Source organism: Colias croceus, chromosome 11 (genome assembly GCF_905220415.1).
Source record: "Colias croceus chromosome 11, ilColCroc2.1".
NCBI classification, from domain to species: Eukaryota; Metazoa; Arthropoda; class Insecta; order Lepidoptera; family Pieridae; genus Colias; species Colias croceus.
In genome coordinates, this window is record NC_059547.1 from 8838739 (window position 1) to 8865096 (window position 26358).

Sequence of the window (26358 nt, forward strand, 5' to 3'; positions counted from 1 at the left end):
TATTTATTGAAAAATATATTACTTGGATAAAAATAGCTCGTTTTATTTTATTGTTGGTTGTAGTGCTCTATCGTTTGAGTTTATGTAATTATAGGTGAATAAAATAAAACACTTTGTACCATAACAAATATAATTTATTTTCAACATTTCTCAACATAATTCCTTACGTACTTAAGTATAATTTTCAACCGTGGTTCCCGTTTCATTTAGTTAAAAACAAGTTGTATGGACCTTCTTAACTATCATTTCTTTTTCTTGGAAATAATTAAAAAAAATATAACTAGGTAAATTTATTAAAATCACGCGGCCGAAGTAAAATGTTTTTCATGTGCAGTCTTTTCGTGTCTCGCTCGATGGTCAGATCTGCCGAACCTCACTCCGCAGTACTTGCACGGGTATTTCTTCTCTTTCGTGTGAACCACCATGTGCTTGTATATGTATCTGAAATTAAGATAACATATTTTAAAACCATTTTTTTGAAACACTGAATAAATAATGACTAGTTTAAAAGTCTTTAATTTTTTTTGTTCTGTTATATTATTTTTGATCTCCATAAGATCATAAATGTATGTGGATTGGGATTTAAAATTATTGACTATGAGTAAACGGTTCACTTATTCAGGGAAAAACACGAGTGGCAGACTTAAATTTTTTATATTAACTGCAATGAACAGAACTCTTCATTATTTATAATAGTTCAGGATACATCGCCCATTTTTGCAAGTGACTACTATCAAGCTAATTTTCCGTTTGTAGCTTTATTTTGATGAGACGCCCAATAATTTTGTGTACGAAAGTCTCGATTGCAGTAGCTAACAGAGATAACAAGGATAAAAATTTTTGATTTGATGGTTCTCAAATATTTATTACTAACTGAATTTTTTTTTGTTCAATCTCAAGATAATTACCTAAATTATTCGAAAAAATATTTGTCCTACAAAATCTATGGTTGGTTCAAAGAGTCCCCCTTTCCAAAGTGTATCGATAACGAGGTCATCATAAATGATTACTAACAAGCTGATTTTTTGTTTTCACTTAGTTAATGTTTATATAATTCAACAGACATATTGTCCTACAAATTGCGTAATAAATATTTGAGAACCATCAAATCAAAAATTTTTATCCTTGTTATCTCTGTTAGCTACCACAATCGAGAGTTTCGTACACGAAATTATTCGCTGTCTCATCAAAATAAAGCTACAAACGGAAAATCAGCTTGATAGTAGTCACTTGCAAAAATGGGCGATGTATCCTGAACTATAAACTAAAACAGCTTTTTACATGTATTTAAGCCATGACAAGAAGAAACTGACAAGAGATTAAAATTAAATGTAATATATATTATGATACTAGCTTACCACCCGCGGCTTCGCCCGCTTTCTCTAAAACGATTTGAGATTTAAACTATCCTATCTCTCAAGTTGGATCGAACTATGTTGTGCGAATTTTATTATAATCCGTCTATGTGGTTTAAGAGTCCATGGAGGACAAACATTGTGACACGAGATTTATATATACATATATCAAGATTGACAAAATACTCACTTCGCATTAGCGAATGTCATATCACAGTACTTGCAGCTAAACTTCTTTTCATTCTCATGTAAAAGCAGATGGTTCTTGAGCACAGTACTACAGGAGTACCATTTGCCGCATGTCTTGCACTCGTACGGCTTCTCTTTGGAGTGACTCCTGTTTGATAAGAACTCAGTTTTATGATAGTAACTAATGATATTTATTTATTTGATTATAATAGTTATTTTTGTAAAATCAAATTGTAAAACTGACAGGATTTAAAAGACCAACTATGGAGTTTCTTGCCAGTTCTGCTCCGTAGATACTGCTTTCCAAATCGGTGGTAAATGTTAAAGTATGTAATGACGTTTCAAAAGTGCTTCTAGAAGAAGTCTAATTGAATAATTAAATGTTTGAGTTTGCTCAATGATGTTATACATAGAACGTGTAGATTAGTAAATAAAAAAATCATATTAATAGGGGTTTATAGTGCGGCAGACTTGGCACGTAGAAATGTGGGCCAATTAGCCAAATTTACTTCAGTTGTCCCTTTTTCGCTCACGACAGTTGCATCATGCCATCTCACTTGACGTCTAATTGTGTGTATGTCAGTACCGTTTTCAAAGATCGGATATTGTGTTGGTAATCTATCTACACCTTTTTTTCTTATAATATAATAATTGGTAGAGACAAAATGTTACATTTGGTAAAATTTCTATAGCCACTTTAATGTAATATTTATCTATGTACAGTATATGTAGTTTATGTAGTATGTAGGCATTTTTTAAATATATTCTTTCTTTTATTTCTTTTTTGCGCTATCCTTATTCTTCTCACATTTCCTTTCCCACCAGGCAGGCTTTGCCTGGCAGAGATTGCTATGTAGCATTAAGGCCGCCTATTGTGAAAAATTTTTGTACTTCATTAATTTGTACCACATTTCTTATACTCTTTTGTACAATGAAGTGTTATAAATAAATAAATAAAATAAATAAATCTAGGTTTCGTTGATTTTTTTTCAGAAACAATGGAAATTAAACCTAATATACAAGGTTAAGATTAATTGAAAACCTATATATTGAAATTATATACCATACCTTATATGTCTTTGTAATGCGTACTTCTTGAAAAAGCTCTTAGAGCAGAACTGACACAGATGATGTTTTTCCTTATCATGAACTTGTCGCCTGTATAAATGATTGCATGATTAGTCCAAAACTAATAATGGGCATGTAAGCTTTCCTTATTGTAGTGGGCAGAAATTGAAACTACATACTTGCTGACAAGATCAGATTTTGTTAGTTTATCAGTTAATTAAATGTATCAGTTATTGTGATTTAAGAAAAAAAAAACTACCATCTATGAATATCAACATCAATACATCAGGTACTTATACTTATTACAAGCCTCTCGGCACAGCTAAGCTCCAAGATAGTGTAAAAACAGCTTACTTATGAATCATCAAAAGGGGATTATTCCCGAATCTCTTATTGCACAGATCACACTTGAACGGTTTCTCCTTGGTGTGTGTGAGCATGTGTTCCTTCAGCCTGGACGGTGATATGAAGCGGCGACTACAAACATTACACTCAAATGGCAAGCTGCTTGTGTCATGCGTGTTAAGTATATGGGTCTTTAGACTTACTACTTCTGGAAGTTGAATTTGATATTTTTGGTTTTATGGCATTCAAATGCTTTCTAAATATAAATTTATAAAGAATAGAAAAAAATCATTCAATTCGTGTCCCACCTCGTGATCAAATTTTTTCTATTCTTTATAAATTTATACTTCTGGAAGTTTCAATAGTTTTTATTGTTTGAATTTGATATTTCTAGATGAAAGAAATAAGCGTTAAATTGTAATCAAAACAAAAATCTGCTTAAAAAAATATTATAGACAGTATTAAAGACATATTTATGAAAAGAAGAGACAATAACACAATTTAAGAACAGTATGTTAATGATCTTTGGTATCACAGATTTGCTTGGATTTCTTGAATTAAATAAAATCAATTTGTTAATGTGCTTTGTCTATGCCAGGTTTTCTATTTTCGAATAAAATTATTAATTTCTTTTTGAATAAAATCACTTACTCTTATTACATAAATAACAGTGGTCCTTGACACCAAAATGTTTTATTTTAATATGTTTGTAGCGGGCGCCATAACTTCTAAATTCTTTATCACAGTATTCACATTGGTACTTCTTTTGTGCACTCTTTGGTTGATGCAGAGCCATATGAGCCTTGATGTTTATAACACTTTTCCCGCACTCTTCACATATTTGAGTCTCTCTGCTTTTCTTCTTTATTATTTTCTTACGCCCTTTTTTCTTTTTATCTTGTGTTGTTGGCACTGTTGAAGTATGATTTAATTTGTTATCATTTTAATGTTATAATATTGCATGTTTATGAATAATATACCTATGGGAGTGATTATAAATCTACAGATAAACAAATTAGGTACATGGTTCAATATGTTTGCCAGATTGTTTTCATAAAAGACTGATCAATATGCTAACATGAGCAATAAACACATGTATAAATTCCTAATACTTACAATTTTCCTTAACATCTTCAGTCACATAAGCATATTTGATATTCTTAATAGTACTAAGTAGTTCATCATCGGATTCAAAATCTCTAGATTCAGTTTCTTCTTTCACATCTACCTCATTTTTTACCTCAATTTGTGGGCCTTCGTATGTAAAATTATCATTATAATCGTCATCACATTGTTTGAAAGAGTTCTCGCCTTCAAAAGAGCATTTTTTTGTGTCAATATTAATAACGGATTGTGTTTGTAAATATTCATTATTCTTGATTGCCTGCTCTTTGAACTTGTATATGTCAACAATCTTTTGAAAACATGTTTCACAAAGGTTTGTACTAACCTTTTGGTCCGGTACTATCTAGAAAAAATTGATAATAAACAAGTTATTTTATGTAATTATTATTTAATAGTTGATGTATAATTTAACTGCATTTACTTGCCTCAATATCTACACAAAACTGCATTATTTCAGTATGAGATTTTGTTTCTTCTTGAATCCCTTTTGGCAAGTCATGGATATTTTTTGTAGATTCTAGAGCAAGACATGTTCTACAAATATTCATATTGTTTAAGCTCATTATATGAATTACAAACGGTTCATGTAGTATTTTATCAAAAACTAATTGTTGATATTTCTAAAATTGACGTCGAAGCAAAACCACAGCACCACAGCCACAGAACATATTTTACATATAGTGACGTTGACATTTGAATTTTGATTTAGGTGCGTTCAATAATGTTAGTTTTCGAAGTTATAATAACATTATTTCTTTATATTTATACATATTATTAAAACTGTAAAAATAAAAAAAAATGTTGTGTGGTTTTATGAAACCACGGCAAAAGTGAAACTTTTTTTCACACTATAGACATTTAACTAAAAATAATTATCGTATTTGTACGATAATTATCGTACGCATCGTGCGTCACGCGACATGCGATACACAGACCAAAAAGTTTGAGACGATGTACCTAATAAAAGTTTCACTTTAATAATATCCCTACGAGTACGGGTTACGTAGTAACTTATACTTAATCTGTGAGTACGGGTACATACATGTAAAAGAAGCCTTAAAAATTTTATTTTTTTACTTGTTTGTTTGTTAAATACAAAAACTACTGGACGGATTTTGATGAAACTTTTACAGCTTACTTAGTCTTTCATAACGTATAGGCCTACAACATAAAAATTTAATTTGAATCAACGCATGCGCATACCCTACTATAATATTTTAAATGTGAAAGTTTGTGAGGAAATCTGCATTAAATTATTGCATATGAAACTGAAGGTTTTATTATATTTTGTTGAGAAGAAATTTACAAAAAGTGACTTATTTAGCTCGGGTTCTCAAATAATTCGTGTGATAAAGTTTTATAAGGTGGCTCAATTTTAAAGGAATTATAAATAAAACATAAATTCTTTTTCTCAGCGTTTATTCTTGTGTTGGATACAAATAGCAAGGTTCGTATCAAATTTAAAAATAATATATAATAGCACAAAGATAATTGTACAATAATAAAAACCGAAGCAATCTGGACGTAAGACGCCCTTGTATTATAAAGGCGTCATAGAAATAGGCAGGCACATACAACTTACATCTAAAATAAAATATAAAACCTAAAAACAAAATTCAATCCCATCTATCACAACATTGTGATGTTAAAATGCAAATATTAAATGTTGCCATAATTAAATACTGTTAAAATTATATACAACTGTCATTTTGAAAAGTGGCGCGCTTAAATGTAACAGCTGCCATTTTGCTAATACTATTTAAAATTAGATTATAATAAAAGTGTGGATAAACGGCATCACACCTCAGCAATGAAAAACGATTATTGCTTTACTTGTAAAAACGTGTCATAGTTTGTCAAAGTTTATATTTATAACTTACAGGGAAAAAATAAAAATCTAAAGTCAGGTTGCTTGACAACTATCCGCTTAATTTAATTATTCGTATCAAAATTATACACCCAACGTACAAGTGCTATGGCCATTTCGTTTTGTACTAATATTAATTACTTAATGGTAAAAACAATATTAAAAAAAATAAAATTTCGTACACCTTAAGTACTCAAGCAAAAAATAGTTTTATATAACTTAAAAATGCTAGCCAAATAGATTTTATAATGCTAAGTAATTGACAGGGCAAAAGATAAATCTATCGTTTATATAAAATGCAATAATTACTTACAAATTACGCTTACAATAAAGATAAAATTTACAAAATACAATAAATTATTCCTATTCGATACATTAAATTAGTACAAATTGGAAAAAAACGCGGCTAACGTGTAAAAATGTTTAAAATGTAAGTATAATAATATAATAACATCATATGTATTACTCTATATAGTTTTTGTCATATTTAATACAACGTTCTTGTACTATGACAGCACTTTTATAAAAAAATTACTCTAGCATACAAGAAAGTTCTTAAATGATTTTATTATTTACTTTTGTTCTATGTAATTGTACTGACATCGTATTGAAAGAACAAGGTTTATACATTTCTCACGTACAGTAAGCTCAAAGTGTTCTACATTTCCTGGCAGTATAAAAAGTCGTGTGCCACCCTCTTTACATTAAACATTACATATCCCATAGCAAGTTGGACAGAAGAACGAAACATTGTATCCATTTATTCAAGTCCGCATATCCGTATACAGTATTCTGACACATTCGGTATTTGACAAGCAAATCTAGTTGGTCGGCTTTGACGTTGAAGGCGACATCTAGCGGCGGGATGGCGTGGTGTATGTATATTAGGAGTCTGCGGATGGCACGGGCACGGCGAGCGGCGAGCGTTGCCGGTCAAACATTTCGAGGATCAGCTTCGGGTCGGTGCCGGCCGGGACCGTCACGGTGCCCGTCTGTCACACGCGCATCATGAGTACCACGTCACGCTCTTCTCCACGCGTGGCGCCCGCGAGTGCTCGCTATGCACTGACAAAACATTCCCATTTCGAACCATTGAGATACATATGGAGACGACACCGCCTACATCACTTGTGTTCCGCTCAACATCCATACTAATATTATAAATGCGAAAGTAACTCTGTCTGTCTGTCTGTCTGTTACTCAATCACGCCTAAACTACTGAACCAATTTGCATGAAATTTGGTATGGAGATATTTTGATACCCGAGAAAGGACATAGGCTACTTTTTATCCCGGGAAAATGACGCAATCCCGGAAATCCCACGGGAACGTGAACTATGCGGGTTTTTCTTTGACTGCGCGGGCGAAGCCGCGGGCGGAAACCTAGTACGCCATATGGCGTAACTGCACGCTCATTTTTTATTTGTTTTAAAGTGAAACGCATCAAATATGCCTTCGTGTGTGTTACGATATTACACTAATAATACAAATAATACGGAAAAGTGCAAAGGAATAACTTTCATCGGTAAGTACGTTACTAGATAATAATTTGTAAAACTTAGTTAGAGCAAAAAAATGGCGCACAGATTTTGTTGGTGGTGTCTCCTCCATACGTAGTAATATTATCTCAATGTTTCGAACTAGATTCCATTTATATGGAATTATTTGTGGTGGAATGGTACATGAGTCGACGTTGGACACTAGCGGACGCCACATTACGGATAGAGCACATGAGTTAGTTGTAAATTGAATGTTATTGTTATATAGTCGGTTAAGATAGGGAACTAAATAAAACTCCATGCGAGGGCTTCTAGCTTACGGTGACAGAGTATACCCAGAAAGTCATAAAAAGTAAACCACATTATTTATTACTAAAATAAATTTTGATGCATTAAGTAAATAAGAATAAAAAAAAAGAATAGTCAATTGCGTACTCCATATTAAAAAGTTAGTCGAATATAGTTTGCATAAATTAAAGTTAAGTCAGGTTAATACACAAAGCGAAGGGTATACAATGACGCCAGTGTTAAGTCTAATATAGCATATTAAAGCAAAAGGTGGGATACCTCAATGCGGGTGATGACTCCTTCCTCACGACTGTGCTCTAGGACTACAAACAAAAACACAAAGCGCCCGTCAGACTTACAAACAGACGGCTTAACATAAACATATAATAATGGTATATGAAGCGATACAATTATAGTAAAATACAATTTATATCATATAGGTTTCAAATTGGGCACAAATGTTACCAAAGAATAATGCATACAACATATAAAATGGCGTTTTTACTTTCGTTAAATCAATAAATCTACCAATGTTTAACATTCGTAAGTATGAAAAGTTTCGCCTTATTTTATCGATGCATTAACTCTTTGTAATATTAGCCTATGTGACTTGGTGTTTCTGAATAATAATAATCTAGCGGAATATTTCTTTGAATATAAAGCTAATTCAAGGCTATCATGCAATGGGAATTGCTCAATTTTAATTTAACTAAAGTATGGAGGAAATACTTGAAAAACTAGCTTTACTGGTACAAACTTATTCTAGACTGAGGAATACTTATACATTTGTGATTAAAATAGAGGAATGAAGGAATATGAAGTTAAACATTATTTCTAAAATAATTAAGATTTCCTATTGAATTAAAATGTATAACGATTTTTAATTTTTGTAATTAATTTCTTTAATATAAGGTGCATAAATCAATATATAAGTGTAACGAATTTAGACATTAATTTATCAATAATTTAATAATATATAATAAAATCAATAAGTAATAACATAGTATAAGCTAAGCATATTAAAAACATAAAATAAATAAATATAATTTTAAATTGTGTTTGGATTGAAACCTATTTACTATTCATCTGTGGTTTAAATTGAAAATATTGATATAATTTTTCGTCTTTTTAATTTGGAGTTATATTGTGTTTACCTACTTTTTCACGACTGTTATTAAAAAAAAAAAAACAACTATTACTTCTGGCCAGTGAATTCTCAATCAATTAATTAAAAAAAACACTACTTTAAAAAATCTATTTGTACTGGCCAGTGACATTCTCCAAAAAAAAAAAAAAATTTTTTTAATTCAATCTTTAAAACCGCGTCACTCACTGTTCTCGCTGGTCGAGTTGCTGGCGGTCGTCGTCGTGGTTGTCGTCGCTGCTCCGTCCGCGTTGTTCTCGTTCACCGTCGTGCGTGTCGTCGTCTTCACCACCATCGAGCTGGTGTTCACTTGCGAGTTCTGGTTATTTCGATTGTATGCATATTAATTAGTGCATTTAATTTGGTATGTGTAATTTTTTTGATGTCCTTGATAAAAAATATTAGATAGTTTATATTCTATTGAAATTATGTGAGTAAAATATTTAAAGTTTGAGAATTGTGATTTGCAAGACGGTAGTTGGATTATAAAATATTATATTCAATCAAAAAATAAGAGACAATTATAATAGCAATTATACATGGCTGATGATTTATTAGAATTAGTGTATATTTCAATTCGCCCGATATGTATAATTGGAAAATTTGTATTGTACTACAATAACAGTAAGTTTTATGTTTAAACCAATACAATTATCCAAGTTACATACAGCTTTTTTCACTCATACAAATCCCTTTTGTTTATTAAACCATACCTGCAAATTAATATTAAGTTCGTTGGGCACTTCCGAGGTGGGCTGTTGCGTGTGATCCCGCACCGAGTCGACCGTGATGTCCGCTGACGCGGCGGTCACGTCGTGCACTGTGTCTGCGCTTTCTTCCTGTAAATCGAGTTATTTTGTACGAAAAATCGTGTAAAACTAATAGTTATAATATTTTTACACGAATTTTTCGAAATAATGAAATATCATGCCATGTAAAATATTAAATATTTAATTTTGTTACGTTATTTTTCGATTGAAGTGTACGTATTTGACACAACTGCGTAAACCGTAACGTGTACGTTACAGGCGTTTAGAATCGTTTGAAAATGAAATTGTTTTTTTAAAACTACCCTCATTTTCTTTAAAAAGTTAATAGTATTTAATACTGTTAACTTTTCAGTATTTAATACTGTTAACTTTTCAGTATTTAATACTGTTAACTTTTCCCTCTGGTGATCATGTGCTGAATTAACTCGACTAGAATTAGATAATATTTACGGTTTATACCTTATGTTCTCCATTTGTTAGCGGCGCTTCTTCTGCAGCGCTTTTTAGTGCGACTGCCCACGGGGATAACAGAACATGACACTGCGCTCTCGTTACCTATTATAAAAAAAAATAATCAATAATATTAAATCAATTGAGAAATAAAATATAATCAATTAAATATTATTTGAACAAACAAATTACCTTTGTTGCTGATAACGTTATTCTTTGTAATTCTGATGATGAATGTAAGTAGAGAGCCTCGCCTCGTTTCGAGAAGCATAAGCTTGATATGCCACTGCAAACAAATTATTTTAGTTTAGTTCATGTTTTGGTATAACACGTTATTTAGGACGCTAACAGACTTTTCAGTGTTGCACGTATACGTTGACGTATAGCACGTCTCTTATGCTTTCGTATGCAAATTGAAAGACTTGGAACGGGGACATTATTTTTACCTGTATGTAAAACTATAATATGCAATTCAGTGATCGTTGACATGTTAGAGCGGCCGTACACGGACTGCTTTAAGCAGTTGAGACCGATTGATTGAAGCCGCGACGACGCCGTGACGCCGTGAACTATAGACATTCATTCACTGCCGTACACATGACTGCTCGAGCAGTCACGACCGCTTCAAGCCGTCAACTGGGCGGTTGGTAGCGACAGCTCGACAGTCCGTGTTCGGCCGCCTTTAGGCCTCGTTGTATGACTTGAAAAGCTGGTAATTTTATGTTATTATAGGAGACGGTGGGAAGGGAGGGAAGGGGGGAAGGCACATATGGTTTTTGGAAATCTATTGATGATGATAATAACGACTGACTTGATGTCCTCCTTGCGCACGGCGGCCGCGTTGAGCTGTCGGCGCAGGTCGGCGGCGAGCAGCAGGCAGTCGCCGAGGTTGGTGAGGCACAGCAGGCACCACTCGCGGTGCCGCGACCCCGACCCGCACTCGAACCACGCGAACGCCGTGCGACGCACCTGAACAACACATAATATTATTAGCAAATGTCGCGTAAGAATCACAGGACAGTTCTTTGGCATATATTAGCAGTTACATATTACTACAGTGCCACAAACTTAACTGACCAGGTGAAGGTGTCACTGATGTCGATTTTAGTGCCGCCAAATAGTATTTCCCAGGATGCAAGGGTAAAAATAATGTCATTGCCAATGGTGTAAATTAACATTAATAAGTAAATTTTTATTTATACAAAATATACCGTATGAAAAGTCTGTGAAAATTTGACATTTCAAAATGGCGGCACGTAGTTCCAGTTTTTGCCACCGGGTCAGTTAAGTTTGTGGCACTGTACTATATAAAATTAAATTGTAATATTGACATCATGATTTTAAAAAAGCAACCATGGAGTTTCTTGTCGGTACTTCTCCATAGATGAAACGTCGGTAAATATTAAAAAATGTTATGACGATTCAAAAGTACTTTTATAAGAAGTCTAATTGAAAAACTCAAACATTTTGAGTTTGAGTTTGAAAAATGTTAGTAGGACAGAACAAAAAAAATGTAGGAAAAAAAAGTCATGAAAAAATAAAAAGTACGCAAACAACCTCACAATAGCCTGTAAGGTCGTCAAAAAAGTCACACATGCGCATATTCATAAATGCGTGCCGAAAGTGGCGTATGTGTCACACATGCGTACGAGCATGTGTGTGTAGGTAACATATTCAACCCTCCGCCCACCGGGGAGGATGGTAGCGAAACGGATGGTTATTAAAAAAGAAAACGAGCGGGCAAAATTATCAAGGTAAAAAGGTGCAAAAGTGTCAACAGACGTTTGATTATAGGGATATTATGAAAAAGCTACTGAATGCATTTGTTCAAAATAAAAATTATTTCCATTTTTGAACTTTATAATTGCAAACGGCTACCATACACCCTCTATCTCTATATATAATATACACTGTATACACGTTTTTAATTAGTAATTTCAACTCACCCTAGCACCCTCATGGGCTGTTAATTTGTACTTATTGTGTGGCTTCAGCGAGGGCAGAGTGAACACCTTGAACTGCTCCTCTGATACGATCAGCACGCGGTGGGTGCCGCTCTCCGGTAGCGGGGCTACGCCTCGTTCCACCTGGGAATGAATCAATTATTATTTTCTGCTATTATAAATACAAAAAATTTACAAGTTAATAGCAATGAATGCACATAAATTTTTTAACGAATACCTATTGGAATTTAAAAACTTTTTTGAAGATATACCCAGCGTTTAGCCAGAAAAAAAAAAGTAATTTTCTTCTCCATAGAAGCGATATAAAGAATCGGTAAAGTTTAAATGAGTAATACATTTTTTTTTATCAATTTTGCTCTGCAGCTCTGAAATTCAACAAATAATATTCTAGGAGTTTTCAATATAAAACATTAATAAAAAAATAATTGCATGGAAATATGACAAAATAGTACCTCTAAAGGATCCGGCAATGGTACAGACGCTCCGTCGAGTACTGTGATACTTATTACGGGTGCCCTATGCTTCAACTGTATTTCTTTCGCTAGTTGGCAGGTGAGCTGTAAAAAATATATTATTTTAATTGGCGGAAGACTGCAATAATGTTGCTTTTAAATCATTAAACGCCAGAGAACATTGCTTGTTTAAAACTGCTTCAAAAGAGTAAAGAAATTTACAAATTTTGTTTGGTAATATGATGAAGTTTAACTTTTACATTAAATCTATCTTGGATAAATAAGACTCCTGAATATGACCTTACACTGTCTTAGGACTCCGGAATTTAAAATAATTGAGAATTTACAAATTTTAATGATAATTAAATATGATATAACTCACGGGTTCGTCTTTCCGTTTGTTAGCGCTGGGAACGTTGATTGTGAATGCGTACACTGTACCGTTATTCGTACCCGCCCATAGCGTCGGGACGGAATGTTGTGCTGGAATAGAATATGTTATACCATTTTAAAGTGGTTCCTTCGCTATAATCTATCAATTATCTATAGACAACGAGATAGAAAAAAAAATATCACGTGTGGCACTCGGGGACTGCTGCGGTAAAGCTATTGCATGCTATGCCTTCAAGCCACACCTCCGCCCGTCGGAGTGGGGAGCGTGAGGTTTTTTCGTTATGGAATTTCTCGATTCGGTCCCCGCGCTCAAGGCCCGCGATAGAAGCTATGCAATAGCTTAATAAAAACTTAAACATTTTAAGCTAATTAACTATGTTCTCTTCCCATAAACTGAACACCTTAACATGATAGCGTCACTTAGTTTAATTTTTCAAGTACCAAAATTTTTTCGAAAACAAATTTTATGTTAGTGAAATTGTCACACAACGCATAAATCTTTTTAAACTACATCAGCAAAAATGTTAATAATATCCACAAAATTTATGACCACTTCAGAATAGTCGTAAACGTTATAAATTGACCTCTACAAAGGAATAATAAAACAATAATATCCAAGTAACAAATACTCACTGCTAATAAGGAAGGTCCTAGCGAAGTACAGACAGCGCACCATAGAGCCGAACGCGTCGTCGTTGGAGCGCGCCTCCACTGCACGCTCTATCGGCTTCACTACTTCGGCGTCGTTTTCCGCTATCTTTTCGGCTACTTTCTTGGCGGGCTGTTGAAGGTTTTATAGATTAAATTTCGTTCGAAATGTAAAAAAATACGTCGTGTAGAAATAATAGAAGCGACAAAGTGATTGACAAATAAATTAAAATAAAAAAAGTACCTAATTAACAAAATAAACTTTAAAAAATAAGTCAAATTTTAGAACACCGGTAAAAAACCGCTCAAAACATAATTTATTATTAAGTCTCTTTCTAAAATACAAAGCTTTATTTTTTAATCAAATATTTATGCATTTACTAAGCAACCATTATACCTGTGTGGGTGATGTGGGACTGGCGGCGGTGGTCTGTCTTCGTTGCGAGCGACCTTTCCTGAGCCGCCTGAAGGATTCCCTCAGTGACTTCTTGAACGATTTCCTCCTCGAAATCGGCGTGTCACCGGCTCCAGAGTGATCTAGAGGAGATAAAAAGTGATTATCTATCATATCTTGTGCGGCATTGAAGATAAAAAAACGACCGTGAAACAAAACGCAACTACGCGCGCAACTGCGTACAAACACGCAGAACTGTGCGCGCGTGGGTGCGTCGACACGCAACATTTACGATGCGTGGCAGTGTAAAATAGGTACGATTAAATAAATATTACGTTACTTGCCTTATCCCCGTCAAGGGGGGACGCCCTTGTGCATGTCGCTACCAGGGTGAACCTTCAGTTCGCCCCCGCGTCCGCGTTAAAATGTAGAAGCCCTTCTGGCTAACATTGAGAGACACCACACAAAAAAAAAAAGTTACTTGCCTGTTCTTCTGTGTAAAAACTGCGTTCAAAATAGGCGGGTATGGATTTTGATGATACTCCTGAAGGTGCCATGAAAATGTCGAATTTTTTATTTTACTTTATTCTGCGATAGGAAAGCTTTTGAGCACGATCTCGCCTGATTTTTATCTGAAATGTGGCCTAAGATAGAGCGCGCTGCCCTAGGAGGTATCTGTTTACCTGTCCTCGCGTGTTGTTGTTTGAGTCGACTGGCCGGTTGGCTGTGACTTACGGGCAGTGACTCTGCCTTCCAAGGTCATCGAAACCTTCGAAGGTCGTGAGTTCGATTCCCACCCGGGACAAATATTTGTGTGATGAACATAGATTTTTGCTCTGTGACTGGGTGTTAATTATTCATATAAGTATTTATTTAAAATTATATGATAGAATGTGTATCAGCCATCCGGTTTCCATAACACAAGCGAAAGCTTAGCATTGGATCAGATCGTGCCGTGTGTGAAAATTGTCCCGAAAAAAAAAGACGTGTGGCACTCGGGGACTGCCGCGGTAAAGCTATTGCATGCTATGCCTTCAAGCCACACCTCCACCCGTCGGAGTGGGGAGCGTGAGGTTTTTTCGTTACGGAATTTCTCGATTCGGTCCCCGCGCTCAAGGCCCGCGATAGAAGCTATGCAATAGCTCAATATTTACTTATATTTTGCGTGCACTGACCGTGCGGGTTGAGCGTGCACTTGTGCAGCAGCGCGGTGTGCGCGAGCGCGTCGAGCAGCGCCAGCCCGTGCGCCGTGCCCGCGCACACCACGCCCCACTCCCAGTGCGCGGCCAGCGCCGTGATCGCGGCCGGCGGGGACACTGGCGCCACTCACCGTGCGGGTTGAGCGTGCACTTGTGCAGCAGCGCGGTGTGCGCGAGCGCGTCGAGCAGCGCCAGCCCGTGCGCCGTGCCCGCGCACACCACGCCCCACTCCCAGTGCGCGGCCAGCGCCGTGATCGCGGCCGGCGGGGACACTGGCGCCACTCACCGTGCGGGTTGAGCGTGCACTTGTGCAGCAGCGCGGTGTGCGCGAGCGCGTCGAGCAGCGCCAGCCCGTGCGCCGTGCCCGCGCACACCACGCCCCACTCCCAGTGCGCGGCCAGCGCCGTGATCGCGGCCGGCGGGGACACTGGCGCCACTCACCGTGCGGGTTGAGCGTGCACTTGTGCAGCAGCGCGGTGTGCGCGAGCGCGTCGAGCAGCGCCAGCCCGTGCGCCGTGCCCGCGCACACCACGCCCCACTCCCAGTGCGCGGCCAGCGCCGTGATCGCGGCCGGCGGGGACACTGGCGCCACTCACCGTGCGGGTTGAGCGTGCACTTGTGCAGCAGCGCGGTGTGCGCGAGCGCGTCGAGCAGCGCCAGCCCGTGCGCCGTGCCCGCGCACACCACGCCCCACTCCCAGTGCGCGGCCAGCGCCGTGATCGCGGCCGGCGGGGACACTGGCGCCACTCACCGTGCGGGTTGAGCGTGCACTTGTGCAGCAGCGCGGTGTGCGCGAGCGCGTCGAGCAGCGCCAGCCCGTGCGCCGTGCCCGCGCACACCACGCCCCACTCCCAGTGCGCGGCCAGCGCCGTGATCGCGGCCGGCGGGGACACCTGCGCCACTGCACTCGCCTGGTAATAACAAACAAATAATTTTAATTTGGTAAGATCGACAATTACAACTGTCTGGGAGCAATTAACAATTAAAAACCTTATTGTGGCCTAAAAGCAGTTACTAAAAAGTGACAGAGAAAAAACAGTCGTTTATCATGGACAAACATAATAAAATCACGATCATTTTTGGGATTGAAAAAAAAAATGTTTATAGAATAAAAATAAAAAGTACATAGGTCAGAAAAAAGGGTATAAAATTAGTATAGGATTTTAGGATCTAAAATAAGAAATCATGTTTACACATTACAACACATAATATTATATCATGATAAAAAAATGAGATCTCACCTGATAACCTTGTGGGAAAGAAAGTGCTCCAGAGCGAAGAGTCAACTGGTCATGCCCCTTCCACACGAAGCCGTCGCGATCTGACACTATGTTCACTGATATTGACTGTGAAATCGGATATAAATTTTACATTATTTATATTTAAGTAAAACACGATCTAAACTTTTTTTACTTAATCACTATAAAATCTCTCAAATTTCTATTTGGGTGTTGGCGTTGCCCTGTGATACAAAGGGCTCATAGAAAAAAAAAGGTATTTTGAGAAAATAAAAATATTAAGATATTATACCTTAACTTCAGCAGTGGTGGGGGAGTTTTTCAAGCTAGCAATAACGATGTGTCCAGCCGCGCCTCCGATAGTCAGCATGCCGGATAGCGGACAAAGAATAACCTGTAACCGGAAATAATATATTAAATTTCGCATAGAAGCTATGCAATAGCTTAAAAAGAAAATGAATAAATTGTAATAATAATGGAGCTTTTCTACCAATAATGTGCGAGGAAAGTGTTTGTAATTAATAATGAATCTTCAAACTAAATGAAGCGATATGATTGGTTCTTCACACACACATACCTCACAACACATCCTAAAGGAAATGCACCCTAAAGGAGGATTCTTAAATCATGTATAAATAAAAATATATATCTTACTCGCTTAACAGCTAGTCGCGGGTCGTCACTGTACGGATCGAATGTACCAACTCTTCTAAAGGGCGGCCATTCTTCTTCTTCATTCTGACTATCGTTGTTCTCACCAATTTCTTCGCCACTATACATACATATTAAATTAAACATCATCATATAAGATGTTTTAATCTATTTATTACTGTAATTCGATATTCTTTGTGCGGGTTAGACAGTGAATACAGTAAGAGGTATTATTGAAGTGAAACTTCTTTATCGGGGTTGGAAAAAAATTTAGTGTAACATTTTTTCGTTACGCGTGACATTTTTCCGCTACGCGCCATCTTTTTCTTTCCCCCTACCACGCGTGATTCGACGCATTTCTGTAAAGTATGCAACTTTACAGATATTAATTAATAGCAAATTATTTTTTGAAAAATCAGGTCATAAAGAAGTTTTACTTCTTACGTGTGTAGTGTACACGCACACATTTTTTTTAATTCAAGGCATTATTTCACTTCTAAAAGTAGTAACAAATAAAACCAAGCATTGTGAAAAGCGAATTATAAGCTGGTGACATATTTTAGGAACGATTATAATCAATTTAGTATAAATTATTGCAGCTAAACACATTTTTTACCTTGCAGTCGATCTTTTCAGTCCACTTGAAGCAAGCGATAAAAAGCATAGTAATGTTAGCTGATATTAGTATAAGAATTCAACAAGCAATATCAATATATGTTATGAGTGCAAATAATTGTACCTAGCGAGTAAATAATAATGTTTATGATGGCTACATTAATGTTTTAGGCGGCAAGACACATGTCACCGAATAAAAATCGACCAAATACAGATTGAAGTTGAACAAGGTGTTGTATTAATTGAAATCAGTTCTGTCTAATGAAATTTTAATATATTTAATGAATATAATATATCATTAGCACCAAATATACCATGCACCTAAATGTTATAACCTATCAAATTACTAATTTAAATAAAGAAGGTAGTTTTGATTGTACATTATGTTATTATGTTGATGATATCAGTCATTATTGAACTGGACTTGTTTTAATGTAAGGAATGTAACTTGTCAAAGTCAAAATACAGCACAAGTTATTAGAAATTCGCTTAATAGATAGGGAGGCGAGGTAGCTAAATGGCGTAATTAAACGGCGCCGTCGAGACTTATCAAAATCGATAGATAAAATAATTTCGAAAAGAAAAGCTTCTATGGTAAAAACCATTTTAGCGGTGGGTTTGGCGTGTACGGATTTTCAAAAATGTAAAAAAAAATAGTTACTTGGGCATTCTCGAGCGCGTCAGATATTCATACTACGTATGCCCCAAGTGCCTCTGATAACAACGGTATACTAATCTGCCGGTTTGCGTGGTGGGGCTAGGCATATTAATTCGTCAAAAATGCACAAAAAAAAAATTTACTCGAGCGCGTCAGATTTTCGGAAGGGGTTTTAAGTAGGCCCCAAGGAAGCTCCCCTTAAAAAAACTGACGATTTCGGCGTGACGATAAGTTACGATGAATTTTTGAAAATGCAGAAAAAAAAAGTCCTTTTGAAATACTCGAGCGCGTCAGATTTTCATAGGGGAGGTTTATCTCGGTCTCCTGAAAGCATATTTTCTTAATCTGACAAAAATGTCGGTGGGTTCTCTTAATCTGACCGAAAAAGGTTTGAGAGTTTCTTTTTTTTAATCATCGTTATTTCATATCAATTTTTCTTAACACCCTCAGTTTTCGAGATATACTCAAAAAACCGGGAGTTTGAGTTTTTATGATGCTTCAAGTCAATTTTGGATAAAAATGTAAAGAGACCTTTTTTGTGTAAAATAAAATTACCTTTTTTGTTTATTCAAACTTTTTTTTTGTAAAATGTATCGTTCGCGACTTATATATACTGCAACGCGTTTTTCGGAAGACGAAATGGGTCCTCCAGACTTGCGGTCACGCGGAAACCGGCAGATTTTGTATTTTTAGTACGTTTTAGATTATATTCTTCAAAATAAAAATAAAAACAATCGCGCTCGAGAATGCCGGATTAACGTTTTTTTTTTTTACAAGTTCGCGACCCTATAACTTGGCGGCGTCAAGGACTTATCGTCAGATTAGTTAAATTTAGTCTTAAAACACTAAAATCAACCCCCAATATCTTAATCTGACGCGCTCGAGTATTTCAGACTATCGATTTTTTTTTACTAATCTGATCGTCTATCCTGGGCGCGCGTCACTACTTAAAGAGCTAAATAGTTAACAAGGTTGTTCTATTAGGTCTAAGGTATCTCTCATATCTTAAACTGCCACGCTCGAGTATTGCAGAAAATTCCCCTCTTCGCCTCCCTATCTATAACATTTATAATCTCTACTTGTTTTTTAAGAGCCGATTTTTCAATCTTTAGTTAAAATTTTTCCGTCCAATAAAGTATTACATGAACATATTAAAATGCCACCTGTAACCTATGATATATAAAAAAGCTAGATACGTTACCCGCTCTCTATTTTGGCAAGAAAAAACTCAGCTAAGTGCCCGAGTTTCACTTAGTCACGCACCATTCAGCGTCGTGGCTGGACGTTCTTTTTATATTTTAATCGGCAGTTGTTATTACGAAGTACATGAGTGAGACATGTATTATGTCTCGTGCGTGAGAGTGAAAGAGAGAACAACTGTATTGGTGATAATGCGTTAGTAAGTAGGTATGTATTAATTACGCTGTTTTTTAGTGCAATGATGTTGGCGTATGCCGCGTCTACTAGTATAATAGGTCATTGCCTGTAAATTGTCAAATACTGACAATTACAATACATTTTTGAAATGATAGTTTAATACGTTATTCGACCGCCCTAAATGAATTAAAGAAGCTTATTGTAAACACCAAAATATATTGAAACTTATATTATTCAAAACGAACCTAAAAAGATGCGAAGTGGTGTACTTATACAGCGGTGTCATCACCACGCCGCTCACATCCCAGAACCGTATGGATCCATCCTCGTGCCCCGTGAGTAGTATCTGCCGCTCGGCTGCGTCTGTTGATTCTATCTCACCGCCAGATATAGGCCACGGACTGTCTGAATAGACATCCTCTATTTGCTTTTCACCTAAAATTTATCGGTATTTGTGAATATTTTGGATCAATAAAACAATGCAATGTTCATGACATAGCCTAATTTATAACTGTTAATTTAAATTATCATATAATATTCATTCAAGTTCGGTAAACATACAATAACTATTGTTACAAGTAAAGATAATGAGTATCAACATAATTTATTGGCCAAATTATGTTGATTAATCAACTCCTTAACCCATGTAAACAGAAAATTTATCAATCGACAATAATCTTTAAAAACAGGTATATTATAATTAAGAAAAAAATCTCACCAGCAGCAACAATATTATCATAAACTGTATCAGCCACATTATCCACTAGATACGCAGTGGTGATCGCGCTCGCGTGTATGGACACCAAGTAGGGTAGTTTGAGCGGACGCCATTTTGCGTCGCATAGGTCTATCACTACTAACTCTTCTTCTACTAGTACCACCTGGAAAAATAAATATGAATTAATTAAATCCTCATTATTTTTACATGTTTTATGGTATTTTGTATAGAATTTTTTTATAACATGATCTCACGCATTTATGTTATACACGACTTGTAATTTCCATTATACGTTATTTATTAGTTTATAACAACATAGTATTAGTTATATAACAACATTTGGAAATTACACCAATAATGTAAATAAAAAAATGTACATTTTCACTTCAATTGTTCAAATGTTCTATAATGTTTATGTTTCTATTACTTTTGTCCTATTTGACTCCTATTTTGGTATGTAAATATGTATTTTATGCCAAAAGTAAATACAGTCGGTGTTGCCTCTTAGACGCTATGCAGCAGCGGGAGTCAGCGGCCGCTCCTCTTACAGGCTGCAGCGGAATTGTCTATAATCTATATCAACCTCTGTGCCCACATCTTTATCTATGACTATATCATTGTCTATGCCACTAACCAGTGCAGCGGCAACTTGATTGACGCTCTGTAACTGCAGCGCGGCGGGCGTGGGCGGTCGCTCCTCTTGCAGCGGCGCGCCGTCGGGCGGCACCGGTGTTGTTGTGAAGAAATCTATCACCTGGGTGCGGAAAAAAAATGTTTTTTATCATTCATGTTTATAGAAAAAAAGCCAATAATGTGCGAGGTATTTTTGGCTTTTTTTCTATAAACATGAATGATATATTCATTTATCATTCATGTTTATAGAAACTTTTTTTTTTAATGATATATTCATTTCATTCATTGCGACGAATAAAAAAAGCGTTGGTGAGCTGGAATCTCATAAAATATAAAGTATGAAAGTGTGTTAAAATTTTAGTATTACTCAAAAAAAAAAAAAAAAATATTTTAAAGAAACGCAAGTGCTTAGCAATATATTATTTATGATGTTTAAATATAAAATGTAAGTATTGAATATATTAAACTTACTCGACTTGTGAAATCGAAGGCAACATGCTTTTCACCCTGTTGTACTGTGACGGTGTATTTGTCGGAATACGACGCTCGCGGCATGCCACCTGTAATGAGAAAATAATTTATAATTATATAATGCTCAAATAATATGTTTTTAATTTATACTACCTTATTTTAACTGGTGTACTTTATAAAGAGTTGTGTTACATTATCAAAGTATATTCTGTTTTTTTTTAATTATATACTGTAGGTAGGCTAAAATAGATAGTCAATAATAAGGCTAACCTGCATATATAGTAACCTCCTCGCCATCCACACTAGTCCTGTTCAATATCTTAGTGATCGCTTTACAAGGGTACGGCCCGTAGGGAGTGACGGGCTCCTTTAGAGGTCTGTCTGACGATGCGCCGGCCACTTCCCACGTAACGAAGGAACCGTCGTTGTGGGAGGAGGTGAAGTGTTCGCCTGCAATGTGAAGATGGGTTTTGTATAAAAGGCGTAAGGCACATAGTGTTTGGAAATAATTAAAATGTCCTCTTTTACAAAGATAACTTTGCACGGTAATAATTGGAAATTTATTCAATTATATTTACGGCGTCAGGTATCTGAATATCCCGATGAATTTGATCCAGAGGTAGTTTATAATTTCAATTTACTATTTTTAATAAATACTTGGTTCAGTTTACTTATTTGTTTGCTTTATCATAAAATTTGCATATCGAAAAATAAGTCGAAATCTAATAAAATCAACAAGAAGCTGCTCCTACTTCTCCAATTTTATTTACTTCATACACTAGCATTGCACTACATAAGATAGGACTGAAAAAAATACCTTCATCGTTCCAACAAAGGCTCTCCAGTTGCTGATTGGACACGAACGTGTGCGTGGGCGTGGCCGTCTGTCTGTCCCATAGGACTACGAGCCCACGGTTATATCCTATCAGGATCCTAGTGGGCACTTTTGGGTGTTCGCATATCGATTCCACCGCACCGGGGTTCACTTTGAAGTCTTCTGGACAGCTGAAAAGCGAAGGAATGGCAAATCAAATATAGATAACTTTTAATTTATGAAATTAATTGGTGTTTATTGCCACCTATTTTAAAAAAAAAAATTCGTAACTGCTTAAAAATCTTTGTGTGTAGACTTCTCTAAAAGGACAATTACATATTATAATGATCAGTTAAAAACTCACTTTTGCATAACAACATCCTGATATATGACATCCTCGCTCATTGTGAATGTGTTGGCGTCCAATGTGTAAATGTTTCCCCCCTCTGTACCGAGCAGAAGGTTCTTTCCAGAAGATTCCATACATAGTGCTGAAATCTTTTTGTTCTTGCCTTCGAATGCGTGGTTCTTGAGTTCTACCAGTGATTTTTCCGTGATCTCCCATAAATGGAGACTATTGTCGTCACATAGTGATATTAATCGGCCAGTTCCTGTAAATATATTGAATTTAGATTAAACTATTGCTACCAAAAATAAACTTGTGACAAGTCAACATTTAAGCATTTAATCGTGCCAAAATTTACATAGAATTCACACATTTACCATAAATTATTTGTCCTTTTTCTGGGAGTTTGTGTACTGTAAAGCCTGAGCAACTCTTAATTTCTAATTTATAATAAATTTTGTAGATTTTACCGGGTATAAAATGTATCTGCGTGACCGCCGCATCTGGGTTTGTGTGCTGACCGTACAGCTCGACACCTGGCCGGCCGTACACTTTGATCGCGCCCGTCGCTGTACCGATGGCGGATAGCCTGAGGAGAGGGTCCCAGGCGAGCGCTGACGCTCTGTGTGGAAAGCCGTGTTGTAGTGTCTGCAAAGAAAATTAAACAATAAATGAAACATATATTATAAAACAATAAAATATCGTTTGACTGGAAAGGTTTATTTTATGCTTATAGGTATGTATAAAGCCTATCATAACAAGTACAGGAATTAGTGTTGAAGATAACTTTCACGTACTGTAAGTACATAGTGTAGGTAAATTAGAGCAGCACCTAGGTACTTATTAATATATTTTTTCATACCTATTGAACAAGTTGTCTATGAAAAAAAAACATATTCCAAATTTAGATTAACAAAATAAGAATTCCCAATACATGAATCATAAAAAACCACACCTTAAAATATCTGATAACATTGGCTCATACTACGTTTCGCAACTAGAAAATTAATATAACACAAATAAATAAAGTACTTATAGTACAATACTAACTGATAATGAATAGTAATATTGGCGTAATTGAATGATAAATATTGAGGATTGTTGCTAATTTGATACTTGTAAAGCAATACACGATGTATATAACCACATGTAGGTATATAGCTATGACTCAAGCATATATTACGTTGTACCACATGAGAATAATAATCAAATCCTGTATATGGGTATAACACTTTTTGACCATTGTTGTCTGCAGTATATTTGTTACAGTCAAAACCCTGAACCAGTCAATAACGTTATTGACCGGTAAAATCAGTTAATAAGGATATTGACTAAGGGCGTCGGTTAATATCCTTATTAACTGATTTTATCTGATTAAACCAGTTAATAACGTTATTGACTAAGGGCATCGGTCAATATCCTTATTAACTGATTTTAAGTCGAGACATCTAGTCAATATAGGTTTTAACCGACGTGCCCAGTCAAAACTCATAAAAAGTTAAGGACGTTAGTGAAATTATACTAGAAAATCATTTAAAAAGGTTCATAAAACTTTTTAAAGTGCAATATTTAAGACTTTTATGTTTTATTAATTAATTCGGGGTATTGTTTGTAAACTGCAACCGCGTGAGAATACGTGCCCCAAAATATTTTTGAAGATGGCAATTGTGTTTTAATAACAACTAGGTTTCCGCCCGCAGCTTCGCCCGCGCATTAAAAAAAAACCGCATAGTTCCTATTCCCGTGGGATTTCCGGGATTGCGTTAGTTTCTGATTTGATGGAGTGACCTGCAGGTTTACTTCGAAGACTGGTACTGGATCTAATAGACGAGTAGAGCTAGAAATGCCGAGTTTGGGCTCGTTTTGTTAGTTATGTCGAGACCTTACCTCCGGACTTGATGGAGTTACCTGCAGGTGTACTTCGAAGACTGCTACTGGAACTATTATACGAGTAGAGCTAGGTGGGCCGAGTTTGGGCTCGTTTTTTATTTTATTTTTATTTTTATTTTATTTGCAACACAAACACATATAACAATAATATAGGTACAATACTTATTTAACTTCATAAACCTTAATGACTAATTGTTATTGCAATAACATGTGTTGACTACTAGACTATAAATTACAATCGCTTACACATAAACAAAGAGTAATCAATATACTAATTAACAGATAATAGGTAATTTAAAAAGGGGAATGGTACAATACTACTAGAGACAAATTTCTAAACTATTGAAGGACCTGCGACAGTATAGTAAGGTTATCAAATAGGCATTTCCGAAATCTAATAGGTTTACTCGCGATAATGTCAAGATCTGGAATTATCTCGCACAACTTATTGTAATTTGTGCAGATTCTGTTTAGTGTGCTATGATATGCTCTTTGGGTGCGGTGGATTGGCAACGTGAAAGTTCGATTATTTCGATTACTTCTAAGTGGTATATGAAAGGAGATTTGGGAAAGAGCTGCAGAGGACAGTTGACCACATATAATTTTATTTAGAAATATTAATTCCAATATTTTTCGACGATTTGACAGTTTTACTTGTTTAAAATAAGATAATCTTTCCTCATAAGTATGAAGCGTTTTATTTAGATGAAACCGATATGAAAGTATTCTCAAAAATTTTATTTGGATTTTTTCTATATTTTTTATATGAATCAAATAAAAGGGGGACCAAATCATACTTGCATATTCCAATTTGCTACGAATGAGAGAGTTAAAAAGACAAATATAAGATTTAGGATTCCGGAAACCTTTACATGAACGTAAAATAAACCCTAGCAATCTGTTACATGATTTATAAATATGTGTATAATGGTCCAAAAATGAGAGTTTGCTATCAAGGATAATTCCTAAATCACGTACGTTTGACTTCCATATCAGATTTTTAGCATTTAGAGAATAAATATATTTTATTTTTACTGCCGTACTACCAAATTCCATAACATAGCATTTATCTACATTAAGAAACATAGCATTTGTAACACACCAATCTTTTAATTTATTCAAATCATTTTGTAGTTCAATGCAGTCATTTATAGTGAAAATTTTTCTAAATATTTTTAAATCATCAGCATAAAGTAAACAATTTGATGAGAAATTATTGCACAAATCATTTATAAAAATCACAAATAATAAAGGGCCCAGATTTGAGCCCTGAGGAACACCCGATAATACAGGAATAGGACGAGAATAACTTCCAAGTATTCTGACTATCTGAGATCTATTTAATATATATGAAGAGAGCCAACGCAGCAGAGCTAGGTGTGCCGAGTTTGGGCTCGCTTTGTTAGTTATGTTGAGACCTTACCTCCGGACTTGATGGCGTGACCTGCAGGTGTACTTCGAAGACTGCTACTGGAACTAATACACGAGTAGAGCTAGGTGTGCCGAGTTTGGGCTCGTTTTGTTAGTTACGTTGAGACCTTACCTCCGGACTTGATGGAGTGACCTACAGGTGTACTTCGAAAACTGCTAGTAGAACTAACAGACGAGCAGAGCTAGATTTACCGAGTTTGGGCTCGTTTTGTTAGTTATGTTGAGACCTTACCTCCGGACTTGATGGAGTGACCTGCATGTGTTCTTCGAAGACTGTTACTGGAACTAATAGACGAGTAGAGCTAGGTGTGCCGAGTTTGGGCTCGTTTTGTAAGTTATGTCGAGACCTTACCTCCGGACTTGATGG

At 35.9% G+C, this 26358-nt stretch overlaps 2 protein-coding genes across 6 annotated transcripts in view; both read right to left on the reverse strand.

Moving 5' to 3' along the window:
* Window positions 1–118: 118 nt before the first annotated feature.
* On the reverse strand, window positions 119–4745 carry LOC123695557 (zinc finger protein OZF-like). The gene is made up of 7 exons (XM_045641439.1): window positions 4508–4745; window positions 4074–4425; window positions 3609–3869; window positions 2967–3165; window positions 2613–2702; window positions 1546–1692; window positions 119–441 (listed from the first exon to the last, which is right to left on the reverse strand). Exons 1-7 carry the CDS (start codon window positions 4643–4645, stop codon window positions 300–302), a joined length of 1329 nt encoding a protein of 442 aa, XP_045497395.1. The 5' UTR covers window positions 4646–4745; the 3' UTR covers window positions 119–299.
* Window positions 4746–5484: 739 nt separating this feature from the next.
* Window positions 5485–26358, reverse strand: part of LOC123695310 (lethal(2) giant larvae protein) — a 45570-nt gene continuing 24696 nt past the window's right edge. For 2 of the 5 annotated variants that reach the window (XM_045641114.1, XM_045641113.1), the window contains exons 3-26: window positions 23141–23318; window positions 22689–22935; window positions 22328–22515; window positions 21781–21960; window positions 21511–21599; window positions 21041–21160; window positions 20407–20569; window positions 19934–20123; window positions 17042–17159; window positions 16680–16781; window positions 16391–16495; window positions 15901–16060; window positions 13954–14093; window positions 13542–13689; window positions 12898–12998; window positions 12516–12620; window positions 12046–12186; window positions 10911–11068; window positions 10292–10385; window positions 10109–10204; window positions 9593–9718; window positions 9069–9198; window positions 8015–8058; window positions 5485–6941 (exon numbers count right to left, since the gene is read on the reverse strand). In XM_045641114.1, the coding sequence (XP_045497070.1) occupies window positions 6834–6941; window positions 8015–8058; window positions 9069–9198; window positions 9593–9718; window positions 10109–10204; window positions 10292–10385; window positions 10911–11068; window positions 12046–12186; window positions 12516–12620; window positions 12898–12998; window positions 13542–13689; window positions 13954–14093; window positions 15901–16060; window positions 16391–16495; window positions 16680–16781; window positions 17042–17159; window positions 19934–20123; window positions 20407–20569; window positions 21041–21160; window positions 21511–21599; window positions 21781–21960; window positions 22328–22515; window positions 22689–22935; window positions 23141–23318 (3231 nt within the window). In that variant the 3' untranslated portion in view covers window positions 5485–6833. Of the gene's footprint in view, window positions 7015–8014; window positions 8059–9068; window positions 9199–9592; window positions 9719–10108; window positions 10205–10291; window positions 10386–10910; window positions 11069–12045; window positions 12187–12515; window positions 12621–12897; window positions 12999–13541; window positions 13690–13953; window positions 14094–15900; window positions 16061–16390; window positions 16496–16679; window positions 16782–17041; window positions 17160–19933; window positions 20124–20406; window positions 20570–21040; window positions 21161–21510; window positions 21600–21780; window positions 21961–22327; window positions 22516–22688; window positions 22936–23140; window positions 23319–26358 lie in introns of all 5 variants that reach the window. The other 3 variants (XM_045641115.1, XM_045641117.1, XM_045641116.1) reach the window with 3 other exon arrangements.

Bases quoted from the DNA above. Each gene is read 5' to 3' on its own strand.
- LOC123695557 (XM_045641439.1), bottom strand. From the start codon at position 4,645: ATGAGCTTAAACAATATGAATATTTGTAGAACATGTCTTGCTCTAGAA. The intron at 3,870-4,073 runs GTAAGTATTAGG...ATACTTCAACAG, and splicing joins TGAAGATGTTAAGGAAAATT to TGCCAACAACACAAGATAAA. The intron at 3,166-3,608 runs GTAAGTGATTTT...TTCAACTTCCAG, and splicing joins CTGTTATTTATGTAATAAGA to AAGTAGTAAGTCTAAAGACC.